At 39.8% G+C, this 13,661-nt stretch overlaps 1 protein-coding gene across 3 annotated transcripts in view; it reads left to right on the forward strand.

Moving 5' to 3' along the window:
- The first annotated feature begins 1,646 nt into the window (after positions 1-1,646).
- Positions 1,647-13,661, forward strand: part of CENPJ (centromere protein J) — a 58,744-nt gene continuing 46,729 nt past the window's right edge. Inside the window, exons 1-3 of one of the 3 annotated variants that reach the window (XM_045844819.1) lie at positions 1,647-1,752; positions 9,711-10,219; positions 11,025-11,148. In XM_045844819.1, the coding sequence (XP_045700775.1) occupies positions 9,776-10,219; positions 11,025-11,148 (568 nt within the window). In that variant the 5' untranslated portion in view covers positions 1,647-1,752; positions 9,711-9,775. Of the gene's footprint in view, positions 1,753-1,887; positions 1,979-2,063; positions 2,197-9,710; positions 10,220-11,024; positions 11,149-13,661 lie in introns of those variants that run through there. The other 2 variants (XM_045844818.1, XM_045844820.1) reach the window with 2 other exon arrangements.

Below are 13,661 nucleotides of genomic sequence, written 5' to 3' on the forward strand. Positions count from 1 at the left end.
TGTTGTTTTTTGGTTAAAAACTGCTGAACATTCGGTGCGATGCGGGTAGATGCGCCTGTAAATCACCCATCATGAAATGGAAATATGTTGAGTCTTCAAAAAGTTGCCTAGGCTGGTGTGGCTCAGTGGATTTAGTGCCTGCCTGTGAACCAAAGGGTCACTGGTTAGATTCTCAGTGTAGTGCACATGCCTGGGTTGCGTGCCAGGTCCCCAGAAGAGGGTGTGTGAGAGGCAACCACACATTGATGTTTCTCTCCCTCTCTTCCTCCCTCCCTTCCCTTCTCTAAAAATAAATAAATAGAATCTTTAACAACAACAAAAAAAGTGTTCAAAAAGAAATTCATTGAAGCTGAATCACAACAGCAGATGGTACACTGATATAGATGGGGGCAGTTCTATAGATCCTAGAACACTCACCTAGTGGGGGCAGCCTACACTACAAGCGACTTGCTCTCTAGAAAGAATTCTGGGTTTTTTTTTTGGTCACCCCTTGTATTGTCAATAATATTCTAATAACTATTGTGGAAGAAAAGGAGCCACATACTAAACCTGACAAGCTCAGGGAGGCCTGTGTACAAACTCTGAGACCTAAAGTAACCAACCACAGGATGGTCTGACATTAAACACTTTCTAACAGCAGGTCATGGTGGCTGGTATTTTCCCTAAAAAAGGTCATTGTTTACCTTAACTGAGCCTGTCTCTTGTCTTTTGCATCTACAATAACATACCTTTGTAAGGTCAATCTCCTTTTGCCAGACCCCTAAAGCACAGGCACCACACCAGGGGGAGACCGCAAATCCCCTCATTTTTATTATCATGTTAATTGTTGACTGTTACTATCCAGTACCCATCTCTGTAACCCCCACCTCTCTGCTTTGCTTTCTTCCATCCCCCTAATCTATCACCAATGGATTTCATATAACCCCCTTACGAGTGCTCTTTTGATTGTAATGTACAAAATAAGGTGCTAAATTGCCATTCTCCCTGGCATTTTCTCAATTTGTTGAGGTTTTGCTTCCTGGCAATTGTTTTTCCCAAACTTACAAAAATTCGCTACAGGTTTGAGTTTCTTACGTTGAAAGTACGTATGTTGTCAAATGCGTGCAAGATTTATGGGATGATCACTTAGTAACTTATATAATGTATAATCACTTGGTTGTACACCTGAGAATAATATTATAGTGTACGTCCAAGGCAACTGAAAAATAAAAAAAATGATTTAAAAAATAGTTTGGCCATCGCCTGTGTGGCTCAGTCGGATAGAGCGTCCTCCCGAGACTCAAGGTTTGCAGGTTCGATTCCCGGTTGATCCCCCTCTCTGGGCGTCCGGGATCCCCAGTCCGTTCTAGAAGTAATGGATCTACTCTCTTATTTTTGCTCCTTTTTCTCCCCTTCCCTCTCTCTGGTAAAGCAATTTTAAAAAAGGCCTCGCGTAACGCTTAAAAAAATAGTGTGGACGACTGCTTACTTTTACTAAGTCACACTCAGCCAAAGTGGAAAACAAAGACTAAGAGAAACTAAACCTCTAAAACATACCTACAGTAAGGAGAAGGACCCGCCCCGCACCGCCTCTACTAACTTGGGCTGAAAGGTTAGCACCGCCTCCGAATTTTCCTACTCCCGCGGCGCCCTCCTAGTTCGCAAAGGGGTGGAGCTGCCAGTCTATCCCGGAAGTTTACTCTAGGAACGGTTTTCCCTCTGCCTGGCTCCCTCTGCTGCCAGGGAGAAGACGCCCCGCCCGGAATCTCCTAGGTAACGACTACCCCTGTTGTGTCGCTGGGAGTGGTAGTTAGCCTGAGCCTGGTAGTGTCCGCGTGAACCAGGTGCAGAGTGGCGGGTAGACACTACATTTCCCAGCACCCCTAGGATCAGGGGCGGGGCTCCATCCGGAGGCCGTGATTCTGGCGGCTCTTTTGTAAATGCAGCGGCGATTCCGGCAGTGGTTTGAGCGGACTGAGAGGCCTGGGTAGTTGAAGAGGTAATATGTCGGCCAAGGGAGCTGGGCAGCTGGCGGGGTTCGCCGTTTTGAACCTGAAAGGGACTGTGGCGCGCGGGATGTCCAGCTCCAGGCCGCGGGGTCGTTCGGCGCCATCGGGCGGTGGTGAACACCTCTTCCAGCTTAACAGGGTTTGGGGGGGATCCTGCGTTTCTCACCCTACCAGTTCTTGGCCGTACTTTAAGCTGCTGTTAGGGCAGGTACGCAGTCAGCTCAAGGAGAAGGGTGTAGAGCGGCGTTGCTTTCTTACCTCTGTACGGTGCGGTCTGTGTCATTACCGTGGTCAGGTCGTTGTCTTTAAAGCTGTGCTGTGGAATCGTGGCTTTCTAGGAGGTGTATTTTCGGGGACCGATCAGTTATCACCTTCTCGACCTGCTAGTTACCTTCCACGGTCTTGTGGAGGTTTTGAATTAACTGAATATGTCCACTTCCCCCCTGCTTCGAAAACGGAGTAGATATATTTTCTTCTTTTTAGAAACATTTTTAAAAATGTCATATTTCTTGTTTTATATTAACGTTATGGAAGTTGAAGGTGACCAAGTAGTTTCCTGGACTGGAAAGTGACTTAAGTCAGCTGAATGTTTGAAGTCTAGATAAATTTTTAAGGTCTCTAGTTTGTCTTGTTGAATATTCATAGTATCAACATAGATAAATCCCTTTAGATAAATGTGAATTTAAGTGTTTGCAATATTCTATTAGACTTAAAAGCCTTTCCCACAGTCATCACAAACATGAGGAAAAATTTTTATGTTCAGTAGCATCATGTCTGTTAACATTTGTATGAAGTCTACTCGGAAAACCACATACTTAACATACGAAGAAGTTTTTACATTTGTCAAAGGTAACTTTTGCACAAGAGTCTCTACTGTCCGTGATCTCCATCGATATACTTGTAACAACTCTATTTATGTGCATGTCCATTTACCACATGACTATGTAAATATTATAGATCAGTTCTTTTCATGTTCACAGAACTGATACAAGTGCTGTTCATCACGTTTGGGAGCTCAAGTATTTTCAGTGTAAGGTGACAAGGGAAACTGCAGTCTTGTTTTCAAATTCCATTAAATCTAGATTTTTGATCTAATAAAATGACGCCATCAATCTTTCAGTTCTTTGGTTGTGTTAGCCACATTTCAGGTGCTCAATAGGCATATGTGACTTGTGGCTACAGTGTTGTACATCTCAGGTCTATGTAGTTGTATTTTTTTGTTTGTTACACTGCTGTACACTTTGCTTTTGTCAGTTAACAGTATATTTTGGATGTATGCAGTACTTCCATGTCAACACAATGAGCTTAACTTCTTCTCTTCAATAGCTGCCTAATATGAACACCATAATTATCTGTGCCCCTGTTAATGGCCATTTAAGTTAAATTAGTTTATAACTATTGTGAACTTGTGCCAGTATAGCACAAAATGCCTAGATGTGAAATTGCTGGGGCAAAGTTTCTGTGCATTTACAGTTTGGATAGATATTATCCAATTGCCTTCCAAAAGGTTGTACTAGTTTACTTTCCCAGGTAACACTTCATGAAAGTTCCTCTTTTCTATACTACCTGTTAATCAGGTTTTAGTCTTTGCCATCTGAGTATGTGAAAAATGGTATGTTGTTACTGTTTTAATTTCTATTCAATTGAGTGAGGATGAGCATATTTTAATGTTTGCACTAATGTACTTCTTTTTCTATTTGTCTTTTGTATGCTTATGTTTTTCAGACACGAGGTATGAGTCTAAATATGTGTTTGTTTTCTTCCAAATTGCCATTTTTTATTTTCCTTTGGTTTACATATACTATATTGGTAAAGTCTAGAATTATGTCTGAAAAATAGTGTGAGATGTCATTCCACTTTGGTACTGGATCTCTAGGCTCTCCTCTCAAGGCATGAATATGGCAGGTCTCCCCCCTCTCCATCCTCATCAGCCTACAAATATGCTTTTATTTCTTCTGTCTTGAAAAAATCTCTCCCCCCTGCTTCCCTGTGTAGCTACTGTTCTATTTATTTCCTTCCCTTTATAACAAAACTCCTGGAAAGAGTTAACTATATTCACTGTCTCCAGTTTCTTATTCTTTTATATATCCCCTCCATTAAAGCTTTAGCCTCCGCCCCTCAGCTGCTCTCATTGAAGTTATCATGACTTTTGCTTTGCTAAATTTTAGGGTCAGTTCTCAGTTTTCCTCACCTTTCACTGTTAACAGCATTAACATGGCCCTTTATTTCTTGAAATATTTTTTCTACTTGGCTTCAAGGACACTATACTTTTTACACCTTTTTTTTGGGGGGGGGTCTACCCTCAATCCCTTAGTGGTTTCATCCAGGGTCTTTAAATACTATCTACATGCTGAGGCTACTCATACCTGTGCTCACAGCCTTGGCCTCATCTGTGAATTACTATACATTCTTGTGCGTCCAGTTGCCTACATGATGTCTCTGCTGAGATGTCTGATAGGTATCTTAAAATGTCCTAAAGTCATCTCTGAACTTTCCCCCAAACCTGTTTCATCCCTCTTGAGTTTTCCTCATTTCAGTTAATGGCAACTCTGTTCTTCCAGTTCAGCCAGAAATTTTATTTTATTTTATTATTGTTATTCTATTACAGTTGTCCCAATTTTTCCCCCTTTGCCCTCCTTCGCTCTCCCCGGTGGAGAGAGAGTCTACCCCCTTTTCCCACAGTCGATCCCCACACCGTCGTCCATGTCCATCGGCCATTCATACATGGTATTTGACTAGTACTTTCCCTATAGCCAGAAAATTTTAAGGAATAAAGTAGAGGGTCTCAGTGACCTGGAGGTATTATAAATTGTAAAGGAGGAGTAGTGGGTTATATAGTCTGATCATATGAGGTTGAAAGTTGGGTGCTTTTTTAAAAAAACAGTACAGAGGTCTTCCCTCCCCCCCTTTTTTTATATTTACCATACCGTGAATTCATAGGGAATGGGTTCCAGAAGCGCAGGGTACTTTTCATTGGTTCTCACACAGCTTCTCTGGGTGGAGCAGGCTGGTGCTTCAGTTGAACCCAGGTACCTTCCTCTTTGGCTTCCTTGTTTTTCTGATCATTTTTCTTTACACATTTCAGGAAGTTATCTTGGCTTTTAGAATGCTTACTATACCCCAGTATGTACATTGATTCTCTTGGCAGGAATCTTGCCCTTGTTTGTTCATAACAATGCTTCCTGCGTGCTGTGTGACACTGTAGACTCTTCCAGCTTTGCCATGGTAACATTTGTAGAACATTCCTTTTTAACAGTGCCCATTCCGTTGAGATCTATAATATCACCTTTTTTGTAGATTTGCATCTATGTGGCTAAAGGAACATCTCCATGTTTTCTAAAAGGCCTAGATAATATATAGCAGTGCCTCTCTTCTTTCCCTTTGTGTTAGTCATTTTGGCGAAGTACTGGATGATTGCAGGGTGCCTGGATATCACTCTGTCTATCCTAGCTGTACCATTAGCTCCTTCTCTTCCACCAGATCCATAATTTCATCCTCTAAATGAGGACTCTCTGTCTACCCTATCTAAAAATACAATCTGCTTCCCCCACACAGCTTTTATTTTTCTCCTTAGTGTTTATTACTATTTAACATATTGTATACTTTAGTTTTATGTGTATGCATTTCTCCATTCTGAAATAATACCTTGTACTGAGTTAGAAAACAAATGCTTATTGAGAAAAATCAGAATGCAAATGAGGAATGGTTTATGTTCTTAGCGATATCCTCATTATGTTTATTGCACAATGACAGAGTTACACAAGGAAATTCATTATTTTACAGCAGGGGTGTCCAACCTTTTGGTGTCTCTGGGCCACACTGGAAAAAGAAGAGTTGTCTTGGGCCACACATTCAATACACAAATACTAACGAAAACTGATGAGCAAAAACAAGGTCCGTGAATAATTTTTGTGATGTCCACCACCATAGATAAGCAAAAAAGTCCTCACATAATAACCCTAATTATTCAGCAGCCCTTTTGGTAATCTTTTAAAGTTGTCAATGAGGTCCCAAGTTTGTGATCACTAATATAGAAAATGTACATATCTAAGTAATAAAAGTCATTGATTTTTTAAAATATTTTTTATTATAAAAGTAAAAAAAAACTAGTGGGTTGTTTGACATTGTATTTGAGAAACTAGCTCATCAATATCTGTTTTGATAGAATAGTTGCAATTCTCAGTGAGTTCTCAAGGTGCTCATCAGATACTTTGGTTCTAATTTTACTCTTCTGTTTCATTCTTTTTTCTACTCTAGAATATGTTTCATTCTTTTTTCTTTTAAATATTTTGGTTATTTATTAACAGGGGAAGGGAGAGAAAAAGAGAGGGAGAGAAATGTCACTGTGTGGTTGCCTCTCACATGCCTCCTATTGGGGACCTGGCCCACAACCCAGGTATATGCACCGACAGGGAATTGAACCTTTGGTTCTCAGGCTGGTCAGTGCTCAGTCCACTGAGCCACACCAGTGAGGGCTTAATGTGCTTCATTCTTGAAAATAGTTGCTTGCAAATGTCGGTGCTGCAAAATACTGATGACATGAATATGGCATGATTGTGAAGCAAGGGATATTTGTCTCTGGAGAGATAGGACCTACCTATAAATGATGTCCAGTAAAGAGACACAATCAAATTTTTCTTTAAGTTCAATGTCAGATTGCAGCTGTATGCATTCCATTTGAAAATTGGCAGGTAACACATTTTGTCCACTGAAAAATGGAGTTGCAAATATAGCAAAATATTGATTATTTTCCTGGAAATCTTGAAATCTGTTTTCAAATTCTTGTATCAATTTGAAAATCAAGGCTGCATATTTTTCACTGTTCACAGGACTGTGTTTAACCAATGTGTAGAAATGTACAACATTGTTTGCCTTAATTTGAGCTTGCTATAATTTCAGTTTCATTTGGAACACTGTTATGGTTTGAAACGTGGTATTGATAAGTCAGTGTTCACCTTGAAGATGCATGTTTACATCATTTAAATGAGCAGTTAAATCCAGTAAAAATGCTAAATCTGTGGCCAGTTTTCATTGTCTAGTTCTGGTACAAATTTGTTTTTTGATACCATAGAAAACTTGATAACATGTTGCAAATTATAAAGTCTTTTTAACATTTGGCCTCAACTTGGCCCTCCTACTTCCAAAAAGTAAATTATGTCACCATAGTCAACATCAGTACTTCTAAGGAATTCCTGGAACTGGGGGTGATTCAATCCCTTGGCTCTTATGCAATTCACAGGCTTGATGATTTGCATGACGTTATGCATTTTTAGAGCTCTTGTGCATAAATTTTCTTGATGTACTGTGCAGTGATACTTCATCAGATGTGAGTTTTGGGTGGCAATTGCATTATCATCTATCAGTTTTACAAGTCCCTCTCTTTTACCCACCATCGCCAGGGCACCATCAGTTATGTTGGCAATGGACAAAGAAAATCGCTTTAACATATTTTTTATTGCTCCATACAGATCTGTTGATTTATTGTGACTTTTAATGGCACTAAAGAGGCTATTTCTTCAGCGACATATTTGTCATAAAAATGCCTCTAATAAAAATGGCAACTTGAGCTGTATTTGTATCATCAGTGCTATCATCCATTGCCAAAACACAAAAATTAAACTTCTTTTGATGGATTTTCCAACTTCTTCAATTCACTTGGCTATAGTGTGAGACAAACTGATTTTAGAAATATTCCCCTTTTTTTCAGGGCAAATCCATATCTGCCACACTTTCTTTACATTGCTTAGTAAACTTACCATCAGTAAATGGTTTTGAATTTTTTTGCTATTAAATATACTACCACATAACTTAGTTTTTACACTGGAATCTGCCTGAGTTGTAACTTTTTGAAAAAATTTTTGTTGAGAGGACAGACTTTTTTTCAGTTCCGCTACTTTGTCCTTAATGGCACAGTCCTTCGTATACATTGAATTTGGCAGCATGTTTTTGCATATGGTGCCTTTTCAAGTTATAGTCTTTGAAAATGTGCACAAATTCCCTACAAATTAAGCTGAGTGGCTTACTATTTGCCTCAACAAAAAAGTAGTCATCTGTCCACTTTTCATTGAACAATCTTCTGTCATCTGTAATTTTTCTTTTGGGAGGTTCTGTTTTCTTTTTTTTTTTTTTAAAGATTTTATTTCTTTATTTTTAGAGAGGAAAGGGAGGGAGATAGAGAGAGAGAGAAACATCAATGTGCGGTTGCTGGGGGTTATAGCCTGCAACCCAGGCATGTACCCTGGCTGGGAATCGAACCTGCGACACTTTGGTTCGCAGCCCACGCTCAATCCACTGAGCTACGCCAGCCAGGTGGGAGGTTCTGTTTTCTTTGGAGATGTTGTAGAAGCCATGCTAGGATTAAAACAATAATAGGTAAGGGACTTTATTTACTTTTATTATGAAAATTAATTGACAGGAAAACAGAAGGCAAGGTTTGGGCCCTTCCACAGCCCTCTCAGCTGCTGTTGCAGGGCAAGGCAGGGGGCTGACTGTGAAGCCCTCCAGGTAACATATGAGGTGCGGCCAAGGTGTGGAAGTACCTTTAATAATCGAATAAGAATGTTTATCTGACTTCTAAATAACATTAAACACCTAACGTTGCAATGGTAGATTGAAATATCATTGAAATGGGTGCCTGGCTAAGTCACCACGAGCACATGTAACATCTGATGGTATTGGTTCTACTGTCTGTGCTTAGAAGATAACATACTGGAAACTGCACACTGTTGTAAAACTGAAGCCACATGTGTATAAATAGCAAGAACATACATATATTTATTTTACCTGACACTGACACGTAATCACAAAAAAATCTCAAATCTCTGTTTTAAGTAAATTTATGATTCTGTGTTGGGCTGCATTCATAGTCACCTTGGGCCTCAGACAGGCCGTGGGCCTTGGGTTGGACACCCCTGTTTTAGAGTATGATTCATATAGAGTAGCTGTTGCTTGGTATGAACCAATGTAATTTTCGTTGAACATTGAATGAATGCAAATAACACTTTATAGTACTGAATTTATTTTCAATAATATAACCTTAGTTGTGATTTAATTTTAGCAAACATTTATCAGATTTCTCCTACCTGCCAGGAATGGATGATGCTAGGCTGTACTGAATATACACATATCTTCAAGGAACTCCCAGCTGGGTTGATTAGAGACACAAAGGCAAAATACCACAAATAGTGGGATGGATGCCAAAATAGTGATGGCAGAGACCTCTAGGAATACAGATGAGGGACTACCTGGTGAGGGAGGGGTTAGAGAGATGAAGGAGTAAGAGGCAGTGGGAAACAGTGCCAGGTAAAGCCATGGGGGTGGGGATGATTTCTGTCCTAGATTTGGGAGAGCACGGGTTCCTCAGGTGGGCAAAGAACCAATCTCATACCGGGACCAGAGGCATGAAAGTGATTGATGTGCGTGTTTTATATTGAGAGTGGATTTTTTTTCCTTTGATAATCGAATAATTTAGAAGACTGCTTAGTGCCCATAGTTTTAGATCAACTGATCTAGCGCTTGTTTAAAATCATCAAAATGATTAGATCAGAAAGGAACTTAGTTTGTTGATCCCCTGAATTTGAACTAAAAAAACAAACAAACCCGTGTAGCTTAATGCCCAACTGCTTTGCTAGTTAAAGCCTTTTACATATGAAATATTTAGTAGGTTTTTGTGCTGGGTCAAGGTTTGGGTAGACTATCTTTAATACTTCTTGTCTTCTACAGGTGTTGGAAATTAATAGCTCTTCTAGCTTTTACATTATTTAAATATAGTAGAAAATTGGACTGATATGTTCTTGATGCCAACCTCTCCAGAGTTAAACAGTGGGCAGGACTTCCTAACCCAGTGGATGACCAATTCTTCTCGGGCTGGAGTTACATTAAATCGTGGATTTCCCATTTTGGAAGCAGATGAAGAGAAGCGAGTGAATGTGAACATTTCCACCAGCTTTGCTGTTAAAGCCACACATTTTACAAATAGTTTCACTTTCATAAGTGAAGAAGAATCACTTAGTGAAGAACAGAATTTGGAGTCTAACAGCCCTTACAGACTACAGTCAGATAAATCCGAAACAGACGCAGTCTTTCCTCTGCCTAAAGAGGAACCACAGCCAGTGGCATGTCAGGATGCTCCTGGACCCTGGGAACATAACAAAAGTGACTTTATCTCAGATCTTGTGAGTGAATTCAGAGAAGTGGCTTGTAAAGACCCACTTTGTAAGAAGCTTGAACAGGTACAACAGGACTTGGCCTAATACGTATTTGTGTTATTGCGGGTTTTTGTTTATGATGAAAGTTACCAGTTTCAGGTCCTCTTGTTTCTTCCCCTTTACAGTGAAATCCTCAAAATACTGAATTTTGCCTTTTGTTTAATATGAAACATTAAAGCATGTTTAATATTTAAGACATAAATGTAACACTTAAGGTAATATCTTCAACTTTCTACCTCATTTGGTAAAAGCTAAAGTAGAAATTGTTGATTGGGGGGAAAGCTGATCATAATGTGCTGATTACCTATTTTTTAAGAATCAAAGGATTTTTCTGTTTCTTAATTGAAAGTGTCAGTATGGTTTCCATCATAAAAAATTGAATTTTATAGTTTTGGTGGCAGATTTAGTTACTTAGAGAGCCTTATTTGAAACTATTTATTAGGGAAGATATAAGAAGGGAGCTGGGAGGGATTAAGATTAGTGTAAGGAGCGAAGGTCCATAAAGAAATGTAAAGTTGAGCCCTGGCTAGTTGGCTCAGTAGGTTGGAACAGCATCCCTTAAACCAAAAGGTTTCAGTTTAGATTTTGATTTCTGGCCAGGGCACGGTACTAGGTTGCAGCTTTGATCCTCAGTCAGAGGGCATACAGGAGGCAACTGATCAATGTGAACATCAATGTTTCTCTCTCTCTCTCCCCTCCCTATTTTCCTCTCCCTCTCCCACTGCCTCCCTCCCTCTCTCTCTAAAATCAATAAACATATCCTCAGCTGGGGATTTTAAAAAAAGAAATGCAAAGTTAGTTTAATAAAGTTAATTTTATGTTTAAAAAGCTGAAAGAGGTGCAACAGAAGAAGCAGGAACAACTGAGGAGGCAGCAGTTGGAGCAACTGCAAAGACTCATGGACGAACAAGAGAAGCTGCTCACTATGGTGTCTGGGCAGCATGTACTCCCAGGTATTTTTTATTATTATTTTTTTTTTGCTTACATGGGGCCTTCAATTTGTATAGTGATAGATGGTTACACACATTTCTTACCTTGAATTGTTTGACAGGTTATTTCTACCATTTCTCTATTATATGTTGCAAACTCCAGTTTCTTTAGGAGCCAGGCAGATAGCTGCAGTGGTAGCGGTGTAATATAGTTGGGACAAGTGAAAGCTGTACTATTCTGGAGCATTCGTGTCCTTACAGACATTCACATTTATTTATAACATAAAATTTAAAAAAGACCTGGCAGAGTAAAAGATCTAGAGCCAAAGTTGGCATAGGGCTCCTGGTTTACAAGCCCTGCCTGATGAATGAAAAACTGCCCTGGGTCATAGAGGTAAATATGTGTAGAAGCCACTCTACTAAGCGGAAGAACTATTCCAGAAATATTTTCTGTTTAGTTGATGGCAGTTCTTTTGTTGTGTGCTCAATCAGTTAATAGCATGATGTTTGTTTCAGGGGAAAAGCCTGCTGAAATATGTCTGCAGCAGTGACTTTGAAAGTTTGTTGACCTTTGTAGCAAGAAAAGCATTTTAAATCATGACTCATAGTGTCAAAGAAATTTCAATAAATCAGCCTTTATTGATGTGTCTGGTATATAGCAGGGATAGTTACTACTTTGTTTATTCTATGTAAAAAAAAAAATGCCTGTTGTGTCTTGTTGCATCTGATGATAAAACGACTAATGGATTGTGTCCCCACAGTTTGAAAACCAGTGGTCTGGAGCAATGTCTGCTTGGTGCTACCTTTGAAAAGATACACTTCACTAATTTAGAACAGTGCCTGTTGTGTTGAGAAAGTTGTATGGTAATTGAGAATACAAAGAAGATAAGACTCTGGCAAATGAGTGTGCAGAGTGTGGCTGTGTGGGATTTGGGGACTAATGGGAGTGGTGAGGATGAGAAGTGTCGCAAATGAAGAGTGGTTTAAGGAGTTTGGATGTCACAGGTGATGGTGTTCTTGCTTCTCCCCTCTCCACCCTGGCCCCACCAAGATAGAAAACAAGAGAGGAGGTGAAACATGCAAAAGAACAGGTTTGCTAAAAACAAATTATAGGGAAAGGAGAAAGAGGGACAGTTGGATGCAACAAGGGAACACATACTAAGGAAAGAATACAGCTCCTTGAACTGCTGCTGGGGTCTGGCTTATATATGGTTTGGTCATTCACTCAGGCACAGTGTAGATTTGCTGTCCAAGAACTCTGGTTTGGCAGGTAGATGTCCACTAGTGCACATATAGAGTGGAGCTCTTTGGGGGGACACTTAAAACTTATTTAGGAGAGGCTCACAAAAAAAAAATGAGAGCGTTCACAGTCACTTAACAGGCTAAGCCTGTGTCAATTCTTAAGTAAAACTAAAAAAAAAAAAAAAAAGCAAAACTGCAAGTGCACGTGATGATGAATAGAGTGACTGGTAGAACATTTATGTCCTGCAGTCCTGCTTTTGAGCTGAAGGTACCAGGAGTTTCTGTTTTGTTTTTGTACCATCAGTGCCTGTGTCAACACAGTGAAATGGGCAGTACTGTCTTAATGTTTTGTGAAAATAGCTTTGACCTGGTGGTGCCTGAAAGAGTCTTGGAGACCTCCAGGGTTTACACACTTTGAGAGCTTCTGCTTTAGGATATTGCTTTTTTTTTAGTGACATGTTCAGGTTGAAGTGGGATGACTATTAGTCAAAAACATTTAAACGGAGTGAGTACTGTTATAAAGGAAGGGCAGTTCAACGTGATATTCAATGAGGATCTACCTGATGTCTAGTTTTATTTGTGGGCTAGGGGTGAGGTAGACAGGTGGCATGGCTCTTTTGTAAAACACTTTCCATCGTGCCTTCACTTCTAAATTTAGTGAGACAATCAGGGAGAGCAGAAGGGTAGTAGCAGGATTTCATGGGGCTGATATAGCAGGCAAGATGGCTAGTATTGTCATCTAGCCTCCAAAACATATGTACAAGGGGGATCTCGTTGTTTATTGGGTTATTTAAAAAGCTGAGACTTAAGGCACAAAACAGGAGAAGAGTAGTACAGGAAATTTAGAAACTACAGAAAAAATGTAAAACAGAAAAAGCACCCATAATTCTATTACCTGAGGATACCAAAATGGCAACTGTAATCTGAAAGGAAGGTACTTTTCTATGCTGTGACACAGAGAGCATGACTGTTAGGGAACAGCACAGATCATTTGTAACTATCTGCATTGAAGCTGTCTAAGTGCGAGCTGTTATGGGGCTGTGAGCTGAGGACACCAAGAGTGCTTACCGCAGTTGGCGCCTGAGTGGAGCCTTACAGAGCTGCCCTGCCTTACACATACTGTCTGCACATGAATCACAGTGCAGACATGTTTTCAATCAAAATTATTCAAAGGTCACTTTGGATTTTTACAACTTTTAAGATTTTGTTAAACACAATTTCCTAATAAAGAGGAAAAAAAACTTTTATCACTTTGGAGAAAACCTTTTGGTGGGGTCACTAACAGGCAGAAGCCA

The sequence above is a fragment of the Phyllostomus hastatus genome, unplaced genomic scaffold, assembly GCF_019186645.2.
Source record: "Phyllostomus hastatus isolate PE091 unplaced genomic scaffold, TTU_PhHast_1.1 phas_contig_41, whole genome shotgun sequence".
Lineage (NCBI taxonomy): Eukaryota > Metazoa > Chordata > Mammalia > Chiroptera > Phyllostomidae > Phyllostomus > Phyllostomus hastatus.